The sequence below is a fragment of the Polypterus senegalus genome, chromosome 1 (genome assembly GCF_016835505.1).
Source record: "Polypterus senegalus isolate Bchr_013 chromosome 1, ASM1683550v1, whole genome shotgun sequence".
Taxonomy (NCBI): domain Eukaryota; kingdom Metazoa; phylum Chordata; class Cladistia; order Polypteriformes; family Polypteridae; genus Polypterus; species Polypterus senegalus.
The window spans coordinates 299,523,807-299,546,934 of record NC_053154.1 but is presented as its reverse complement, the minus strand read 5'-3'; the positions used below and the strand labels follow the sequence as shown (position 1 = coordinate 299,546,934).

Here is a 23,128-nt window from a genome sequence, read left to right as displayed (position 1 = left end):
AACTAGAGGCTCACCCCCTAATGGGATGAAAGCAGTCAAAGTTACTCCATTTCACAAAACATTGAAAAATTAGTATCAGTAACATGTAACAAGTAACAGTACTTGTGGTCCTAGTACTCTAAGAACCACTCCCAGAAGGTTACACTCTGGAATGCCTGGAGGCAGCAGCAAAGGAAAAAATTAAACAAAACTGAGTGCCATTATGAACAATGCCACACAGCATCTCTCTGACACACTGACATTGAGGACTTTCAGCCAATGAATTATTCAGACGAAGTGTGTCAAGAAATGCACTTTATACTAACAGAAATACAACTGCATAATGTCTCACTGTGACTGTGACTGCCAAGTCAAAAGTCTTCTATCTTTTTAGTCATTTTGGTGTGCGGTCAAACCACGGTATGTATGAATATATTTATCTATCAATCTATTAATTTATTTAATGAGCTTCTGTAAAAATCCAAATTTCCTCCAGGGGACAAACAATGTTCTCTCTAATTAATTATTGTGAGAAAACAACAAAAAAAAAAACTAATTGGTAGATAAAAATGTATTTTGTTGAAAAATTTTACTTAATTGGGAAAAATGTGTGTGTGGATGTGTTTGTGTGTGTCCTGCGGTGGGTTGGCACCCTGCCCAGGATTGGTTCCTGCCTTGTGCCCTGTGTTGGCTGGGATTGGCTCCAGCAGACCCCCGTGACCCTGTATTCGGATTCAGCGGGTTAGACAATGGATGGTTGGATGGGAAAAATGGTTTTCATTTTTTAATTCAGAGCCCACAAATACATAAAAATCACACGAAAAAATCCAAAATGTTTTTAGTGGATACCTGTGAATTGCTAAAGGTTTTTCATATTAAATAAAATTAAATTTTATGATATCTTACAAATTGTCCATTAATGCTTGCAACCTAATAAATATAAGCGGTGAGCATGGGACTAAGAAGGATATAAAGACCGTTAAACGTACTGATATACAGTCTCATATACACATATATGTTAATCAAACTACTTTGTTTTCCTGTTTATTTAAATAAATTTGTCTATTTGTGTACTCATTATGTAAACAGTACTTGCTACAGTTTATTTTTGCATTTATTTGTGAACTCGTCACAATGCTCGGTGAAGAGCACTATACAAAAATAAACTGAATTGAACTGAATAAGACAGTTTAAATAACCTTCACAGACATTTCAGTATTATTACAACTTTACAAAGTTTGAGCCATTAAAGATGATTCTCACCGTGTGAAATGTCTGACATAAATCTAAAAATTGGAAAACACATCGACATATCACAATCCAGGTAAATTAAACATCCACAGCTGGAACTGGTTCACTAAATCCTTCCCGGATCCCCAGCAGATCCCTCCTCTTCCGGTCATGTGTGTTTACATCCTGGTTCACAGTGACAACTGATTGACTCCGCCCCAGTTTGTTATTATGATGGCTTCCTCTCCGCGCTCTGTCTGAATTCCCGCTTCGAAAACATGGAAAAGAAGACTAACGAACGTCAATACCGTCTGTCGGAACAACCAGTGCACAAAAAGAAACCGCGGAATTTGCAAATAAGTCCGCCAAGCATTTGGAAATGTTGCTACTGTTTCAACTTCCAGAGGATATTCTTTACCTCATCTTGGGCTATCTGGACTGTCAAGCTCTGAGCTGCCTGTCGCAGGTCTGTAGGAAACTCTACTGTTTCACCGGTAGGGACGCAGTGTGGAGAAGGATCGCCAAGGAATGCATCAACACTGGACTAACGAAACAAGGGCTAGATCTGTAAGACTGATGATTTCATTTTATTTTAATCTTGTGAGACCCGCTAAAGTAAAACAACTGTTTGAGGCCCGACTGTTTTGCTTAGGTCGAATCGCGATGAAAGCGCGTAGCTCGTGTCACCGAATTGTGGCTACTCGCGTGACAAGTACTTTGTTGTAGTCTGATATAGTAACTTTGTATATCATTGCTTTAAATCTAATCACGTGCTATAATTTAAAGGTTATTTAAAGTTCGTCTAAGAGATGGAAACAACCATGATCAGCCTTGGTGCAGTTTAACCAGTCCTGTTAGCAACAGATAGGAGTCAGTAATCAACCTGGGCAGGAGTGCCAGTCCACAGAAGGACACACGTACATTAGGCCAATGGTTATCCAAACATTTATGTCTTTGTGCCACATCCTATGCACGGTTGCTGTCTTTAGAGTTTGCATATTCTCTGTCCCTGTGGATTTCTCAAGACAGATATGTTAGCTACTCCAAACTGTTGGTTACTCAGTATTTGCCTAATATGAGTATTTTTGTGTTTTTGGATGGAAGGGTGTCCCCTTGATTCCTGTCTTGTGCCCTTTGCTGCCAGGGTAGCATTAAACATCCTTCAATACAAGATTAGATTAGGTTAGATCAGAAAATTTAAGGATGGATGTGTTTAAGCGTCTCTTGTGTGCTTGTTAGGTTAAGTGGCAATTCTACATTTGACTATTGTGTGTCTGGTTGTGTACATGAGTGTACCCTCCAATGGACAGTGCTGTTTCCTGCCTTGTGCTCTGTGCTGCTGGGATTCTTTCAAGTCATAATAATCAGAACACTGCATCATTAAACCATATGAGGAAATCTGCATGAAACTTAAACAAAACATGATAACTCCAGAATGATAATAATAAAATCCAGCCCAGAATGAAAACTGAGAATGCACTGCTACCCATTACTCTAAAATGCCAGTATTTACTGAAGAAAATATAGTATAACTGTGAAGGAAAAATACCATTAATTCCAGAGTAGAATAACAAAAGTGGTGGAGTTTTAGCACAAATTATTTCAGAATAAAAATAGCAAGTCATTCATCCTTTCTTCAAATGCACTTGTTCCAATATACAGACAAAGGCAGAGGGACCTTCTCATGATAATATATAAACAAAGTAGGGTCTAACCTGTACCCAGAACGAGGCTCAATCATGCTTCATTAACAGTCAATCTTTCTAACAGTATGTTCTGGAACAGTTGGAGGAAACACATTTTTCTCTTCATTGGCCCTTGGCAGATACTTCCATGATGTTTATTCAAATGTGAATCATGATAGTTCTCTTTAAAAGATTTTTCTTCTCAGCCGTGACAGTCTTGAACTTGGCTCGTTCATCACTGTTGTATACAATTTTTTTTAACATTTATGCCTTTATGCCTCAAAAGTCCAAAAACATATCCCAAAACAAATAATTCCTTAGTAGACGTGTACACTTGCTTGGATGTATTTTTATTAGTCAAACTTTGTTTTATGTAGCATTGTACATAGAGTACACCATTACAAAGTATGTAACAAAAAAAGCAAAGACACAGTTCAAAGTAGCAAAGTCTGTAACACAAGATCCTTCAATACCTAGGGGTTTGTAGCATTTGTGAATGGATGGACACATTAGAAGGAAATAAACGTTAATAAGTTTACTGTCATAAAAATGAACTTGCAGTACATAGTAGTATGTTAACAGAATATTTATTAACATTTGGACCAAATTTGTCCACTTCATCTTAATCAGTTTTCTGAATGCAGGGAGTGGGACCCTCTGATGACAATGCAAACAAGTAGGGTGAAACCTGAATAAGGCTCACACAAGACCAATAAAGAGTCTTTCCATCTAACAACATGTTTTTGGACTGTTGGAGGAAACAATAGTGAACATGTTTTTTGCCTTCATTGTGGTTTAGCAGGTACTCCCATGACTTTTACCTTTTATATGAATCATTATAGTTCTCATTAACTGATTTATTTTTCCCCATGACCGTACTGAACTTGGCTCATTCGTAGCTGTCATATATGTTTATTTTTCCCTCTACGTTATTTTGCAGCAAAGTACCTTTTTCGTAATCTACAGTATCTCATGTAAGTCCAGTAATTGCTTAATTCTGGATGAACTTCGCTGGCTAACTAGTTTCGTACTCTTTACATGCTACCAATAGAGATGGATATCCAATATGTCACCAGTGTTTAGGTACAAATGGCTCTAATGACTTACAGGCTTAGGATATAGAGAAAGAATATGATTTTTTTTTATTTTATTTTTTTTTTACTTTTTTCTAAGTAAATATGTTGCCGAACTCAAGCCAGTTGGACTGTAAGCCAATCTTACCTTTCATCTGCCTTCTCTTTATTTTTCAAATATGAGGCTATGTCAGCAGGGGCTATCAGTTTCTAATGAATCTAAGCAGCTAGAGATGCTTATGATTGCAAAGTGTTTCCTGCCTATCAGATTGTCTTGGATTCTAAAAGCTTGTTCTTCTTGTGCTTGTATTTATGCTCCTGCAATTTGATTTATACTTATTTTTGTTAGTTGGGTCAATGTTTAGTCTTCCTACCTCATTTTCCTATTTATGTATCTGTTTGATTTTATGTGTTCATTTATCATTCTCCACATACTCAATTTTCATTACACGCCACAAGCTTTTAAGCTTACAGGCAGTCCCCGGGTTACATACGAGTTAGGGACTGTAGGCTTGTACTTAAGTTGAATTTGTCGGAACAGGTACATTATTTTAATAAATGCTATTGTTGACCAACTGTAACCAAGTGCTCTGCCAATGAATGATGGAGTTTCACCTCTCTGTGACCTTTTTATTATTTTTACTTTATTTTCAATGGTGATGGTTTTTCTCTTCTTTACTGTATCACCAGCACTTGCATCAGATTTGTGTTTCAGATACATTCTTGAAGGGTGAAGACAAAAGGTTAAGATGAGCTCTTCTGCACAGCACTGTACATGCTATCATAGCAGGAAGGCATCCATCGTCAACACGTCTGATGTACTGACAAGAGACAACTTCCTGCTATGTGTACAAGCAGTACAAGCAGGCTTGCTATTGATAATAAATGGGGGCGGTGAGGGGCAGTCCACCACCACACAGTCACCTCCACTACAATATGCTGCCTGCAGCGTCCACCCACCGAGAACGAACATGGTGCGGCTGAAGGCGGGTAGTGAATCGCCCACCACCGCCCCCATTCAACAGGCAGCCACCCGAGGCACCCTACAATGCTATCCCCCCTCCGCCCCGTTCACCCTCAATAACTACAACCAGGTCACTGCTTGCAGCATCACCACGCGCCCACATGGAACGAACGGGGCAGCCGTGTGTGGTGTGGGAGTTGTGAAATGTCCCTCTCCGCTCCATCCAGCCTGCAGCGAACCACCCCATCAAGTCTCCGTTCTGCACACGAGCAATAGCTGTGGCCCCAGTGACTATGGTTCACGGGTCACCACTTGCCGCTGGGAGCCGCCCATTCGTAAGTCGTATGTCGGTTGGGGACCCGTAACCTGGGGACTACCTGTACTTGTAATCTTTTACATTTTATCTCAGTATTTAAAAGCCATTTTAGGCACTTTCCTGGTATTTATTCATGACTTTTAAGTTGTATTTTAAATTTTTAATGTTCCCTTCCTTGCATTCTTGAGACTGAGGTACAGTAGCTTTGTCCAGTTCAAAATACAGCGCTCAAAAAATTAAGGGAACGCTTAAATCACCCATGATGAATGAAATATTCCAGTGGAACATCTTTACTGAGTCATACAGTATTGTGTACTTTGTTAAGAACAAAATAATATAACAACAGTCAATGGAAACCAAAATCACCAAACCATTGAGGGACCAACATCACACCAAAAATCAAAGTCAAAAATTGAAATCGCAGACTGATCCAACTTGCGTGACTCAGTAGTGTGTATGGCCCCCATGTGCCTGTATGCACTCCCCAAAATGTCTAGGAATGTTCCTCATGAGACGGGGGATGGTGTCTTGGGGGATCTCCTCCCGGACCTGGATCAGAACATCAGTGAGCTCTTGGACAGTCTGTGGAGCTATTTGGCAGCAGCATCGGATGCACCAATACATAATGCCCCAGAGGTTCTCAATTGGATTCAGATCTGGGAATGTGTGGGCCAGTAAATAACATCAATGCCTTCATCATCCAGGAACTGCCAACACGCTCTGGTCACATGAGACCGTGCATTGTCCTGCACCAGGAGGAATCTAGGGCCCACTGCTCCACCGTAAGGTCTGACAGTAGCTTAGAGGATTTTCTCCCGGTTCTTAATAGTAGTCAGGGTACAATTGCCTGGCATGTTGAGGTCTGTGTAACAACCCCCCAAGGTTATGCCTCCCCAGACCATTACTGACCCACCACCAAACCCATCATGCCAGATGATGTTGCAGGCTGCATAACGTTCACCACTGCGTCTCTGTGCTCAGTGTTAGCCTGCTCTCATCTGTGAAGGGAATGGGATGCCAATGACAGACCTGCAAATTCAGCACCAGTCACACAAGGAGTTCCTCAGGGCTCTGCCCTCTTCTCTTCTGTATTTACAGTAGCTATGGACTGGGTTATTATTTTTATGCAGATGACAATCAACTCTATTTCAATGTCAAAAGTGCAACTTCATCTAGAGTTTTCTCAGCTAACAACTTGCCTCAGTGAAATTAAAACCTGGATGGAACACAACTCTTTAAAATTAAATTGTAACAAAACTGAACTCAAGCGCTACTTAAGAAAATGAGCTTCTTTTCAGTCACTCTTGATGGTGATCTCATCAGTCCTTCTTCTGATGCAAGGAACCTTGGTGTCATTTTTGATTCCTCCCTTTCTTATTCCGCCCTCATAAACCACATTAAGAAACTTTCTTGGTTTCATCTCCGTAATATACAGTATCCTGTGTTCTCTCATTACTCTCCTTTTCTAATGCTGAGAAACTTGTCCATGCTTTTCACATCCCGTACCGATTATTGGTGCTGCTTCTAATCTTATATCACAGCTCCAGTTGATTCAAAGCTCTGCTGCAAGAGTCCTTACTCGAGCCAGCAGCAGCGAGCACATATCGCCCATCCTGCTTTGCCTTCACTGACTCCCTGTGTCTTACAGGATTGAATATAAAATTCTATTAATAACCTACAAAGCTTTAAATGGCCTTGTACTGGACTACATCGGTTCTAAATCACTATGCTCCTGTTCGCCTACTAAGGTCCTCTGGTTCTGGTAATCTTGTTGTGCTTCACATTAACCTGCACTCTATGGGTGACAGGGCCTTCAGCTCCAGACTTTGGAATGACATCCCAAAATTAATTAGATCAGTTGACTCCATTCATTTTTTTAAAAAACAACTTAAAACTCATCTATTTAGGAAGGCTTTTAACTTAATTTAACATTCTGCCCTTTCTTTCATCTTACCTCTCTGCCCAGGTGCTCAGGATAATTTGTGTGTGTTATATCACAAATTAGAATATTTGTTAGGTTTTTCTTTTAGTATTGACTTTAGTATTTTACTCTGGTTTATTGTCCTTTATTCTATTTAATGCTTTGTTTTCTATTTCATTGTTCTATTCAGTAAAACATATGTATCCAATGTTACATATACCCTGCTGTTTTTTTCTAAGACTCTGTGAAGCGCCTTGAGCATGGGAAAGGCGCTATATAAATAAAATGTATTATTATTATTAAATTGTGTTATTTTATGGTGAATGCCATTCGAGCTGCATGGTGAAGGGCTGTGAGCACTGGTCCCACTAAAGGACGTTGGGTCCTCCTGCCACTTGGGAGTCTATTTCTGACAGTTTCGTGTAACAGCCCATCTCCTGGTATGTCCTCCATGCTCTTCAGCCTGGGTGTCACACGAAACCTTCTTGCCACATTACATGTGGATGTGCCATCCTGGAGGAGCTGGACTACCCTTTGCAACCTGAATTGGCTGCAGGTACTGCCTCATGCTACCAGAAGTGACAAGATCACTAGCAAAACACAAAACTAGAAAAGAATCGGACAGGAAGGATAAGGAGAGAGAGTGATTGTCTATGACCACCACCTGCAAACCCATTCCCTTTTTGATTCACAATCATTTATGCTTCTTAACTTATTATTTGACTTAGTGTTTATTTATTTCTGCTTTGTGACCCTCTCTTCGATTTTCAAAACCCCAGGGCCTGCACCTCTGGCTACATTCTGACTGCACAAATCCAAGGTGTCGAGTCCAGAGTGGGCTATCAGGTTTGTACTAACAGGAGGGCCACATGAATCCTGAGGCAGCGTTCTTCCCAGGTGAATTCTCTGATGAATTTTAAGCTGGGTCGCCCTACTGTACGTCTTCCCGCATTCTGAACACAGATGTGGTTTTACTCCTGTGTGAAACCTTTGGCGCGCTTTAAGGTTTGAAGTCCTACTGAAAGCCTTCCCACACTCTGTACACTGGAACGTTTTTTCTCCTGTGTGAATTCTTTGGTGCTCATTAAAGCTCCATGCCACAGTGAATATCTTTCCATATTCAGCACAATGATTAGATTTTTTTCCTGTGGGACTCCACTCTTGGATCTGAAGGTCCTGTGTTTTCCTGAAGGTCTTTGGACTTTCTTCTGAGGAATGCTGATTATTTAATGTCTGTTTCAGCTCTCCCTCATGTACTCTTGGTTTTAATTCAGTTCCCACTGCCTCCTTAATTGAAGGCTCACCTGCAGACCCATGATCTAGCAGAGATGACAAGTGTGTGGCTTCCAAAGTCCACTGCAGGTTTTTCTCCTTAACACTCCTGTCATTTATCAGAATTTCATCTGGACTGTCTGTGTTGTTTATAGCAGATGAAAGTTTAGTTTCTGTGACCTTCTCTTTAATGAAGAGATCCCCCTCTTTCTTAATATCACTAGATTTCTGCCAGACTGTGGATTTCTGTTAGACTTTGATGATTAAGTGTTCCCTTTATTTTTGTGAGTAGTATATAAATACTGGCCCCATTTTCCATGAAAGTGAAAGACATCAGATTAACATGGCCTGTCTCCCTATTGATTTTAGTTTGTAGGATATGCACTAATAAATGCACACTGGATATTCCAAAGCAGGCAAATGTACATTGTAGATGTATAATGACCTAAAATAATCTGTACCTTTTTATATGCAGAATAGTAAAGAGTAATTTCATATAATTATCATATTTGTATGTGTGTGTGTATATAAATATATTACATAAAGTGCACCAAATCCAAGCATGCTGTTTAATAGTATGACAAGAAAAGCTTGCTCAAATTAGGCTGATCTGTCACTTTTCTACTGTGTATATTGTGGTCTTTTCCTTACATTTGTTTTAATGGTGTTTTTGGATTATTTCTTCAGTTTGTTGGGCAACTGATGAATTATTAATGGTTGCCAAAAATCTGTCAGTATAACTCTATATCAACTGTGTAAGATTTGTATAGCATCCTATAAAACATCCTATAAAACACTGCTTGATCCTTATACCTGATGCTGCCTGGGTGGGGCTTCATTTTAGTGTGAATATGCTTGTGCTTCTTAAGAAAGTAAAGATCCTTGGAAAAAGGTTTGGTTCTGATTTTCTTTTCTTTTTCCAGTTTCTGTCTGAATAATCTTAACCTCTAGGCATCTTGGGGTTCTATATTAGATGTGGAGAAATAATTTAACCATGTGTTACTGCATGGAATGTTTTGTCAGGGCTCAACAATGGAAGAGTTCTCTTCCATTTTGTTTACCTGACTATGCCTTGACATATAACGTGCTTGGAAAAATACTTCATTTGTGTTAGCTTAAATTTAATTTATTTATTGCCAGAGACACCCTAGACAGTACTTTAACATGCATAAATCCGAACAGAATTTAGGCTGCGATTACTTATATGCATGCATATATGTTGCCAGATCATTTCCTACAAGGTCGGGAACATCCTGCCAGATCGCCTCTCTATTCTAGGAAACACACACACACACACAATGGAGCCAGTTTAATTTTGCCATTTAACCTAACGCAGTTTTGTGTTTGGGATTGTGGAAGGGAACCCCATGAAGACATGAATAGAACCCAGGACACCAGATCGATAAGATAACATCACTAACCGCTCATTTTTTTGCTGACATTTGTGATGAAAATTATTGGTTGGGCTGTACAATGTGCTTCACTGTCGGTAGAGCTTGTTGTGATTATTTTTCTGTTAGCTGTGCCATGTGCCTCCACCGTTGTTTAGTATTCATGACGCTGTTGTTTTCTAGTCACATCTTTCACAAAAAAAAGCACCAAAGGGCAATCCACTGAGGTTGCTCTAATGTCTGTCACTGTCAGAAGATCTTACCATGGGTCTTTTTTGTGAACAATGTCATTGGCTGTTGTTTTTCTATCCTATATAGTATTTTGCTTTATAATTATTTGTTTAGTTTTGTTGTGCATATCACTTTATTGGTGGTGCTGGTCTGCCTGGTAGTACTTAATGGAATGGATTATTTCTAAAGTACATACATTAGTTCATTCAGATCGTCTTTTTAATGCTTTTTTGGTTAGCTAATAGATAAGGTGCCTCAGCATCACATACATATATATTGTTCAGTTCCGTGAGTAACTAGTGAAGCAGTCTTCTCTAATAATGCATGTTCACTTGTAGAATGAAGATTGTACTGCATACAGAGAAGTGCTCAGAGGTCTACTGTTACTATTGCTGCAGCATTATCATCTATATTTGAAGCAATTCGCTAAGCTTCTGTTCTGATTGTGATATTAGTTTGTCCTCATCAGCTCGCTGTATTGAAAATTTTTGCCTTTTTCACAAATAAAATTGATCTTTTAAATGCAAATTTAAAATGTCATTGTACTTAGCTTAATTAACTGTTAGAAGACTATACAATCCATGAATTCAAATACTTAAGCATTAAAATTATTAAATGGTTTTTATTATGTTTAGTAATTGTCTTCAAAAAGACAATTACTAATCCTGGCGAACCATTGGATTATGTTCAGTCTTTATTTTCTGGTTAAATTTACTGATCATACATTTTGGCAGTATTTTGACAAACCCAAGTTCAAATCAACCCCCACCCATGAGAAGGAGAGCAAGGCTAACAACCAGAGTAAAACTTTAAGAGTAGAAAAACAAGGGGGAGAAAATCCTTTTCCTCAATTTAAGTGCTTATTCTAAATAATGCTGGGCGGTATACCGGTTCAAACCAAAAAACATTTTTTATTTTTGTTATGATTTGGATTTTTCTTATGCCATCAACACTGGCTTAAATAGCTTAAACAACGTTCGGAATGTGGCGCAGCAGGAATCTGTTTAAGAGTGGACCTTTTTTTAGTGCTGCACCGGCAACCACATGCAACAGAGTACATGCGTTAGTGGAGGTATTGAGCGGTGAAAATAGACAGCGAACATTCTGAAACTGAAGCTGTAACAGATGATAAAGTTGAACATGATGACACAGAAGAACATTTGCCGAAAAAAGGAGCCGTGTCTGTTCTCTGAAGATTCTTTGGTTTTTAAAGGTTGGATGTGGACCATTATGTTCAAATGTGTGAACACTGTTTCTATGCTACTGGATAATACTGCAAGCCAAGTTGTACTTGTTTTATTTTTTTTCAATACTGTGTAATGTACCTGGGTACTGTGTAGTAGTGTGATGACGCCGGTCCCCTACAGACTCCCTCTTCTCACATGGGAGTCTGTTGAACCAACACCATTGATAGTTATGACCGAGATGAGCTGACAAATTTCATTGAAGCCAGAGGATGGTGGAAGGTGCTCAAGTGATTTTGTTAAAAACAGTCAAAAGTAAAACCAAAAGTGTCCATTGTGCAGTGTTCACACTGCGCAGCCAGACCGTACAAGGTCAGCACACCTCCCGTCTTCCTTCGCGCTCACTCAGTCGCTTCTCGGATCCATTGGGAGGTCTTACATTTCTCTTGCCTCACTCTACACGCTTAATCAGTGGGGCGAACCAGCCCCAAGTGCGCCTCAGCCAGCTTGTGCTGCCTTCTCCTTCCTGGTGTCTGGATCATCTCCCATGACTGCCTTTTCGCTTCTTTAACCTCCTTCTGTTTTATCTTTTTTTCCTTCCCCCTATTCTGCCGGCCCATGAATATAAGTCTCCGTGGGCGCAGTGCCTTAATCACACGCCACAGTAAGCCAATGAAGCAATTGAGAATGATCGTACCCGTTCATGCAAGTGTGACTTGCCCCAATCACCTCATCAACTCCCCGTGATTGTGCAATCATGCCCACGGAGATGGACACGGCAAACTGGATTTAAAAACTGGCCTTATTTTTTTTAATCCGCTAAACCACAAATTATATTATAAATGCAAGTTGCAGTTTTATTTTATATATATATATATATATATATATATATATTGTGGAGGACTGCCGGCGTTCCATGCCGGTCCGCACCCCTAGGCCGCCAGGAGGAGCTCTCCTGACAGCAGGATCGTGCCCCGAGGTCCAGCAGGGCCTTATGGACTTTGTAGTGTTTATACACAGCCCTGCTGGATACCTTGGGGACCCCCAGGAGTCGCTGTGGGGGGGTTTATAGGCTCTGTGATGCCGCATGACCCGGGAGTACGTCACGGTCACGTGACAGGAAGAAATGTCATGCTCCCGGGTTGAAGTAAAGGAATAATTGCCCTGACCCGGAAGGAATAAGGAACTGTGGACTGTTGGGACAGAAACACCTCTGGGTCAGGGGCTATAAAAGGGCGGTGCCACACTCGAGACAATGAGCTGAGCTGGGAGGTAGAGGAGCAAGTGTCAGGGCGAGGAGGAGTGGTTAGTGTTTTGGAGTTAGTGATTCAATAGTTTATGAGTAGTGTGGAAGGTGCTTTGTGCACAGTGAAAAATAATAAAAAGTATTGGACTTTTACCTGGTGTTTGGAGTCATCCCTGAGGGTTCAAGGGAGCACTAGCGCCCCCAACTGCCACAATATATATATATATATATATATATATATATATATATATATATATATATATATATTGCTATATATAGCTTAGCTTGAATCAAGGTCCATACAAATGCAATTTGCCTTAATGATGGTTCATTTGGTAAAGATGTCATCACCAAGTTGCACTTGTGTAATGCACCTGGGCTTGAAGTCTTGAAGTAATAGTATTATTACTGGAAGTTGCACTATTATTTATTTTATTATTAAAAAGGTTCTATATTTTGACTGCAACTGTCATGCAATGTGATTCCTTCTCTTCATTAGTGCCACCCCTTGAAAACATATCACTTTATGGGGCCATGAAAACCTGTATTAATACTTGTGTGCACATTAAAATGTTTTTTGTACAATGTACAGTTCTCATGATGGTGGAATAGGTTTTTCTTAGCCAGTCTACTGCAGTAATTAATCATGCATGGGGAAAAAAATACAGTCGAATACCATGAAACTGGTATAATTTTGAAAAATACTGTGGTATAGAATTTTGGTTATACCGCCCAGCACTTATTCTAAAATTTTATTGATTAGACCCTGCCAGGTTTTCAAGTTTTGAACAGATCCTCTAAGTGAGAATTAGATTTTTTCTAGTTTCACATAGTGTATACATTAGTTGTCCACTGACTTAAAAGAGGTGGGTTAGGATTCTTCCAATAGAGTAAGATATGTCTATGTGCTAATAGTAAAGTAAAGGCAATTACAGTTTGTTTGCCCTTCTCCACTTTAAGACCATCTGGGAGTCTACCAAACACAGTTATTAATGGCAGTTATTAATAGGAGTGATTGTGACATTGAGGCTGTCTGAAATGGATTTAAAGATTTTGGTCCAGAATGATGATAATTTGGTGCACAGCCAAAACATATGGCCCATTCAGGCTGGAGTTCGATTGCAATGTTTTCAGATTGGACCTTGCCCTTGAAAAGTTTTGGACAATTTTAAATGAGATTTTAAGTTGAATAATTGTATGTTTTGCACATATGGAGCTTGAGTGAATTCTGGCTTGACTGCCTTCCTCTCCTTTTCTGAAATGTTGAGCAAGAGATCATTTTCCCACTGTATACAGTGATATTTGAAAGGCAGGGACTTTAAAATGCTTTTATAATACAGAAATGCTATCCGAGTCCTCAAGACTGATCTTTATTTTTTCTGAAATAGAAGCAGGTGGGAGGTGGGGAAAATTGGGCAGATTTTCTTCAGCAAAGTTTCTAATTTGGAGGTAGTGAAAGAATTGTGTTGATGGAAAATTACATTAGGATTGCAATTGTTCGTAGGATGCAAAGGCTTTATCCATGTACAGATCTCTAAGCGATTTAATCCCATATGTTTTCAAAATGTTATAAACTACATATGTTCGAGAGGTTGGATAAAGGTGGTTATTGTGTAGAGGTGCCATAGATAAAAGCTTCTCCATCTTGAAGTACATCACTTCCTACATTGGTTCCATATTCTGAGTGAATGAAGCACAGTCAGGTTTATTGGGGAACAAAGCAAGAACTATAACGAAGTACTGTAGGATTTTATTTCTATTGCGGACCAAGCCTGTGTGTGTACGTCTATTTGTGTCAAATGTCCAGGTTGTAAAACTGAAAGTTAGATAAAGCCATGCCACCTTCTGCCTAAAGTCTTTGTAGGGTTGCCCTTTTGGATGCATGGATATTTTTAAATCCAAATAAAAGAAGTTATGATTGAATCTAACTTCTTAAATAATGATTTGTTAGTGCATATGGGAATGCTTTGAAATCGAAAAAGGAAGGATATTCATCATGACAATGTTAGTTCTTCCAGCTAAAGTGAGATAAAGGGTTGACCATCTATGAAGTCTTGCTTAAGTTTTTCCATGCAGACAGCAAAATTTTGTTGATAAAGAGCTTTATGTTTGCTTGTGGTGTTAACCCCTAGGTATTTAAACTGATCTGCAATGATAAAAGGGAAGGCATTTTGGCAGTATTTTGAATTATGCTTAGATAATGTTTGTGGAAAGTTCTGGATTGCCTCTTGTATTTTATGTTGTAGTGGAACTGGAATAATCAGAGTTCTGAATAATGTATTCTTACTTGCACATGTAGGTTTGTCGGTTGTATGAATTATGAAGCTTACATCCTCCTATTTTTATTAAACTGACCGTCAGTTCTCACAAATCCTCAGATGTTGCAGGTGTGCAAGGTGTTGCTCAAGGTTTAATGTTGAGGTCATCTGTTACTTATTACTCAAAGGCAAAATATAAATATTATCGAGTATCAACTTCAATTGTCATGGTGTTGGCACACAGTTTTGTATGTCGTCTTTTGAGCCTACAAGTGAAAACTTGTTTATTATGCATTTAGCAATGTATCTCTTTGACATGAAGTAAAAAGAAAGCAGAGGTAATTTTAATTTTACCAGTCATGTAAACTTTATAGCCTCTGTCTAACATTAGAGATTCAGTTACCTAGGTATCTCTGGCATTACCCAATCCTGTATTTTACCAGACATTTTTATTGTTACAACTTAGGGGACCACCTGGTGATCTGGGGTTCACCACATTTTGAGGTGAGTTGTCAGTAGGCAGGTTCTAGAACCTTCTCAATACATTTCTGGGTTTTGAGGACCAAAGGCTGTTTCACCCGGATTTGACAAAAGGCAGAAACAGGCTTCAACAGAACTTTAATCTATCACCGTGTTCACAAATAAACACACCAGACATCATGAAGGTTTGGGGCAGCCACCCGTATAATATATCCTGGCTACAAATGTAGCAAATTTTAAAAAGTTGTTGACAAGACTGAGTCCAAAACAGAAATGATCACATATAGTAGAGATGGCGGATTTAAAGGCCCGTTCAGGAAGTGACGTCCTCTCTGGGGCCAGACCCAGAAGTGATATCCTTGGGACTTGAAGTGACATCATTGAGAGTGCCTGAACCTGGCAGGATTTCCTGGGAATGGTCTGCAAGTAACTGAGAACGCCACCCACCCCCCTGTTGGTGGTGGTATTACAACTACTCAGCTCCTTTAGTTGCCTCCTACTCATACGTGTGTGAAAGCAGGACCACTCTGACTTACACACACACCACAATTTACAATTGCCAATTAACATATAAAGCCTGCCATAATTTGCTTAATGCCTGTTTTTTCTCATCATCAGAGAGAGGTCAGGGCACAGGAAAAAAAAACACTTTTTCAGATAAACCCATGATTACACGCAGTGGTTAATATGTAAATAAATAAATGACAGTGCTCTGTTTTTGTCTGGTTCTTGGTCTTTCCTTGTGATGTTGTTCATATTTAACACACATTATTAAATAAGCTTTTTACCCTTGTGAGTTTTTTCCACCCATTATAAGTATGTTACTTTGAGAGTGGAGAGACAGGAGTATATGCTTACCTCATGGAGCTTCTATGCATTGTTTTAAATATACTGTGAAGATGTTTGTTTTGTCAGAGCAGTATATTATTAGATGGACAGCCTGTTAAAAGTGAAACATTTTGATATTCTTATGTTATTTATTGGGACACAGATCCTGAAATTGTGACTGCAACTGTCACCGCAACACCTTTCCTGTATTAAATTATACTGACTGTGGAACTGTGAATCATTATAATCTGTAGATAATGTTGCTATAAAGTTTAATTAGTGTATAATTAATACCGAAATATTTTAAATTACTCTTGTTTGTAACATCACTGGGTAAATTATTCATATCTAGTAACCTTTTGTATTCATTGCTTTCATTTTATACTTTTACTGTTAGAAAGATAATTTAACTTACCTGTTATGACTTAAAGTATTGGGAGGACTGAGGTACTGATGCACTTGTTATCTTTTGCTTGCACTCAAGCTGCTGGGAGGACTTCATAAAGCAAAAGGAATTTGCTAAAACTGAGTTTTCCCCTCAAGCCTCGCTGCACTTGCCAATTGAAGAATGTAGTCAGGTGTCCGCTTAAGCAGCTAGTGACGGAGACTTTGTTACCTGCACAGGCAATCTGCTGGTGCTTTATTAACTTGTATTAGGGGTCTGTTTTCCGTCAGGAGTGGCTGTCGGTGATGAAAAACGGGAATATACAAGTTAGTGTAACCGCTGTCAAAGCTGAACGCATGCTAAAAAGAAGCAGTCAGATCATCTGCTGGTTTGCTGCTTGTTGCGCTGCGCGTCTATCATTTAAAAGCCTGTACGGCAGCTGTCAATTTGCCACTTCATGTCTCTGCCACTCGTGTTGTGAATGGGGTGGTGGGGCCCCCTGAACGCACGCTGAGGAGAAGCGGTCGGATCATCTGCTGGCTTGCTGCTGCTGCTCCTGGCGAACTGTATGTTCTGCTTGTCATTGTTTTAAGAGCTGGGAGCACATGAAGCGTATCTGCCAAAAGCATTCCAACAACTGCTAGGTTAGATGTCCATGAACTTGTTTTAAATGTTTTCTCACTGACTTGTCTCCCGTGACATTAAAGTGTCTCTCATGGGACGTCAAATTGTCTTCCGAGAAGATCATGTCTTGTCTCCCTAGTCTCCCTCCCAAGATTTTTTTTTTTATAATAGAAAGACTAGTTTGAAAATTTGCAGTACTTTTTAAATGGAGATTTTCAAATTTTAAAACTGTAGAGTGCGATCTGTTCAAGATATCGTAACAAAAATTAAACTGTTTCAACCATTTCTTGAAGAATAAGTCTGTCAAATGTCAATAAAATTCATCCATGGTGGAGGATGAGCTATTTCTTACAGACATACAGATAGATAGACAGACATGGCTATTTCAATAGGTGCTTTGCACATTACAGTGATCCCTCGCTATATCACGCTTCGACTTTCGCGGCTTCACTGTATTGCGTTTTTTTTCTCATACACGCTTACGTCACTACACATGCGCTTTCTGAGAACTTTTATCTAAGCCATACGATGGCTCCTAAATGTGCTGCTTTTTCTAAGCCTTCTGACAATAAAACTAAGCGCCGGAGGAAGATGCTTACTATCCAGGAGAAGGTGAAACTCTTGGATATGATTAAAGATGGCAATACCCTACAAAAGCCTCCTCACGCATATGAAAAGACAGCGCCAGCAACTGCCTATCAAGATGTTCTTCAGCCGCGAACCCAGATACCCACTGCCTACTCCTAGTACTCCTTCAGTGGAAGAAGACAACAACGCACCTGCTGAAGATACTGCACCACCTCTGAAGACTCTCCTACTGAGGTCGTGCCTTCATAGGTTAGTGGTTGTGTGTAAGAATTGTGTGTGTTTGTGTGCAATTAAATGTACAGTACAATAATCTACCATATAAAAGTGTTCGGGATTGTCCTTCCGTCCCGTGAGTGCAAAGCGTAGCGGTATTCTGCTTATTACAGACTTACTACCTGCAGCTTGAGGTACGAAGCGACGCGATGTGAACAGAGTTCTGGTGCTCTCATTGTTTCCTTGCTTTTGTGCGCGATGCGCTGGAAAAATAGACAAAATTTATGTTTTTGGAAATAATTACTGTTGATGGAGTACAAATGCCTCACCGCGTAGTAAATATCAGGGAAGATGGTGCTTGCTTATTCTCATCTACATGTATAGCTTATTTAGTGCATGAAACTCCGTCTTTAGCGGTACAGATTCGGGCTGACATTGTACGACTTTGGACAGGCACTTGAGGGGATAAAAAAAAACTTAGGTTTTCGGGAGATGTTATGAATGGGCACCTTGATGTTCTCATTCCCTACACTTATATGCCTGATGTACACAAGGAGCGCACAAAAATTGAGGATAAAAGTCGGTCGCCTTAAAAGGCGAGTAAGCCTAGTAATATGATTGATATATGTAACGTCTAATATGTCTTATTTTCCCTTATTTTGTCTAATATATTGGGTAATACGAGTGTAATGGTGACTAAAGGGTGTTATTTCATGTCTAGAGGGCTCTAATAATGTTAAAAAAACGTATTTAGAGTATTTTCTATACTCTAACTGCGAAAATATTCGATTTATACATAAAGAATCCTACTTTGCGAAAATTCATTTATCACGGTAGAGTCTGGAACGGATTAACTGTGATAAACGATGGTTCACTGTATATGCAAATGCACTTCAAAGGTTGGAGGCAACCTGATCAGTGAATGCATAAAATTCTTCTAGGCACAAATACAAAAACTGAGGCAATATACAAAGATAAGTGAGATCCCAGCATATATGATTATAGCTATTCATCTGTAGATCAAAGGTCTAATCTGCGAATGTTTAGCTGCAAACACTTAGAAAACACATTTGAATACTTTATTTCTGTTTTCACACCTAATTTGTTTGGAACAGTTGTTTTGAATTCTGGAATGTTTTCCTCCAGATTCATTTAGGTAGATATGAAAATGCCAACTGTACTCTAGCCCAACCTAAACAACCAGACAGAGACGCTTTAGAAATGGCGGTCTTGGCGCACAATTCTGGAGTGGGTCGTGTGAAGTATGAATGTGATCCTACACAGAACTGATCCAACTACAGGAAATACTGTGAATGCTGTGATAGTTATACTACTCTGTTGCTGTCGATAATCAGGCATTCCCAAAATCAAAATAAATACACACATACATGCATGCATACAAACTAAGCATAATTCACATAATGTAGCTAGCACACAATCAGAGCAAACCTAGCATCTGATTCAGACTCAGAGCTTATCTGTCTTTCTTCCATTTGAATAGCAGTAGTCCATGATTAAAAAAAAAATCGCTTGTGTTTGGGTCGATTCAACCATATTCAGAAGTGTGAAAAAACGAATAGCAGTGCCCTGTGATGATCAAACCCCAATCTTATTTGGCAAGAGTGATGAGTGCAGGTAGGTCGTGTTCTCAATGCAATCACTCTTCGGGCACAATTCAAACAGTGGAGAGATATTAACTTTGATACAGTGTAGTAAATATTAATCAGACAATCCAAAATGAACAATATTAACAAATACTTACAGGCCTAAAGACAGCAGACATGATTTGATTTGAAACATGTACAAATTAGGTTGATTGGCCTGGAGAAATGCATGTTCTTTATTAATTTGGAGGACTTATCATACTGATATATCACTTGTTTTCTCTCGAGAATATATACAGTGCCCTCCATAATGTTTGGGACAAAGACACAAACTGCCCTACATTTTAAGTTACAAATGAAATAATTCATACATGATTCAAGTGCACATTGTAGACTTTCATTTAAGGGTATTTGCATACATTTTGTTTTTACCGAGTAGAAATGACAACACTTTGTACACATGGTCCCCCCATTTTAGGGCACCATAATGTTTGGGTCATAGCAATGGTAAGTATATTAAAGCAGTCATATTTAGTAATTTGTTGCATATCCTTTGCCTATAATGACTGCTTGAAGTCTGCAATTCATAGACATCACTAGGTACTGAGTGTCTTCTCTAGTGATGTTCTGCCAAACCTCTATTGCAGCCGTCTTCATCTTCTGTTTGTTTCGGGGCCATATCCTGTTACATTTTCTGTTCAGAATATGGAAGGCATGTTCAATTGGATTTAAATTGGATGACTGGTTTGGCTTTCAAAAATCTTCCATTTTTTAGCTTTGAAAAGCTCCTGTGTTGCCTTAGCACCAGGTTTGGGATCCATTATCTTAATGAAGCACCATCCAATGTGTTTGGTGGAATTTAACTGAGCAAATAAGATGTGTCTATACACCTCAGAATTCATAGTGGCACCGTAGTCAGTAGTTGCATCATCATTGACGATAAGTGTGCCAGTACCTGTGGCAGCCATACATGCCCAAACTGTAATACCCCCTCCTCCATGTTTAACAGATGAGGGGGGGTCTGCTTTGGATCTTGGGCAGTTCCTTTTCATCTTCATACTTTTGCTCTTGCTATCACTGATATAGGTTAATCTTTTTTTGTCCGTCCACAAGACCATCCATCCATCCATTATCCAACCCGCTCTATCCTAACTACAGGGTCATGGGGGTCTGCTGGAGCCAATCCCAGCCAACACAGGACGCAAGGCAGGAAACAAACCCCGCGCAGGTCCACAAGACCATTTTCCAGAATTCTGCAGGCTCTTCTAAGTACTTTTTGCACAAACTGTAATCTGGCCATCCTGTTTTTGTGGCTAACTAGTGGTTTACATCTTGAAGTGTGGACTTTGTATTTTTGTTTGTGAAGTTTTATGCGGATAGTCATCTCTGACACATACACATGTTCCTCCTAAAGAATTTTTCTGAACATTTGGACAGGCATTTGGGTTTTTGTCTTTACCATAATGAGGATTCTTCTGTCATCAGCAGTGGAGGTCTTCCATGGCCTAACAGTCCCTTTGCAATTACCCACCAGTACATTCTTTCTTCTTAATGATTTTCCAGATTGTTGATTTAGGTAATCCTAAGGTTTTACTGATATGCCTGATTTTTTTTTATTCTTGTTTTTCAGCCTCATAATGTCTTGTTTGACTTTCATTGGTGCAGCTCTTGTCCTTGTGTTGAACAGTGGCAACTACAGACTCCAAAGGTAGTATGTAGGTAGACAAAAGTCCTAGGTAGCTTATGCCAGCACTAATCAAGCAAGTAATCACAATCATCTGTGACTCCAATTGTCTGAACCATTGTGGTCTCCTGAAATGGGAGGTCCATATGTGAAAGGTTTTGTCATTTTTACACAGTATGACCAAAATGTATGCAAATACCCTTAAATAAAGCCTGCAATGTGCACTTTAATCACGTCTGAATTGTTTGATTTTGTAAGTTTAAACTGTGGAGCAGAGGAGTAAAACAAGGAAAAATGTGTCTTTGCCCCAAACATTATTTAGGGTACATTGTAATTATGCACAGGCGGCACGGTGCTACAGTGGGTAGCGCTGCTGCCTTGCAGTTAGGTGACCCAGGTCTGCTTCCCGGGTCCTCCCTGCGTGGAGTTTGCATATTCTCCCTGTGTCTGCGTGGGTTTCCTCCGGGTGCTCCAGTTTCCTCCCACAGTCCAAAGACATGCAGGTTAGGTGCATTGGCTATTCTAAATTGTCCCTAGAGTGTGCTTGGTGTGTGGGTGTGTGTGTGTGTGTTGCCTGCCCGGGGTTTATTTCCTGTCTTGCGCCCTGTGTTGGCTCCAGCAGACCACCGTGACCATGTAGTTAAAACATAGTGGGTTGGATAATGGATGGATGGATGGAAGTAATTATGCAAGTTTTTGTCTTGGTGTGGCTTGTTTAGAGAAATGTACGCTGAGGTAAATGTGTAAAGAAAAGAAAAAAAACATGCTGAATATATTCTGTCATCATGCTTTCAGGTGATTTTTTTAGTTGGTATACACTCAGAGGCTGACCTCGTGAATAAATCTTTCTCAGATTAGTGTTCTTTTCCTCTTGACATTTTCAAAAGAGTTTATCCAATATCATTGTAGCTTTTTTAATTATTTATTTTTGTGAAAACAAACTAGTGCTTCCCATTTATTCTTAGAGTACTGCAACATATGATGCTAATTACTGATTTTAATCCCTCAAAGATATAAAGAATAAAACAAACAAAACCTCTTACAAAGTCCTGTTTTTGCTTAATATCTTCATTTCTAGAACCTGGTAAGTGCACTATACAATGCATATTTGTTTAAGTTCACCACCTGAGGTTTGTAAGGAGCCAACACGTGCTAGTAAATTTTCATTTTTTACAGAATTGACTGCCGGTTATTAAAGATTAATGGAGGAGCAAATGGACTTGGTGTCATGTCTATATGTATTCCTTAACCTTGCCTCACGTACTTCAAGCTCAAATCCATGCTTAGGTATCTTTTCTGTGGTGTTTCTGTGTTTTTGTAAGGATCTAGTGCCCTTATGTCATACAAATGCTTTTTGTTCAGTCACAATTATTTTTTGTGTTTGTGTTTTTTGGCTAGTATCCAGATTGTGACAGGCTGGCTATCGCATGCATGCCACAGTCCTATAGTGACTTGTACCTCTAGTTGCTAGGACTGGCTTTTTCTGGCCCCATTTCTCATATGGAGCAGTATGCTTTGAGAGGGAGAAAGAAAGCCATGAAGTCACCTTTATCGTATACATAGTATGCATAGTAACATAGATGAATGCTATGTTAAATTTGCTAAATTTTAATAAATGTCCTGCTAGTAGAAGATTCAGTCGAGAACAGAAATAGTCACTTAAGAACAGTGTAATTGAAACGAAATTTGTGAGAAAATACATATTGGATTTGTGAGAAAATACATATTGGGATTAAATCAATGTTTAAAAGTCTCAGATATCTCAACCATATTATAATTCATTGCAGAATTTTAGAATTTGTAAAATATGCAAGTACAGTATATAGGAAATTTATTAAAATATACTCAGACTGAGGTAAAAGTGAGAAAAATGAAATACCATATAAGAAGTGACTAATATAGACGTACAGTGGAACCTCGGCTCACGACCCTAATTCGTTCCAAAAATCTGGTCGTAAACCGATTTGGTCAT

The 23,128-nt window shown here is 39.3% G+C and overlaps 1 protein-coding gene across 1 annotated transcript in view; it reads left to right on the top strand.

Moving 5' to 3' along the window:
- The first annotated feature begins 1,421 nt into the window (after positions 1–1,421).
- fbxw4 (F-box and WD repeat domain containing 4) overlaps positions 1,422–23,128 on the top strand; it is a 243,968-nt gene continuing 222,261 nt past the window's right edge. Inside the window, exon 1 of the mRNA XM_039734850.1 lies at positions 1,422–1,776. Coding sequence (XP_039590784.1) covers positions 1,589–1,776 — 188 coding nt within the window. The 5' untranslated portion in view covers positions 1,422–1,588. The remainder of the gene's footprint in view (positions 1,777–23,128) is intronic.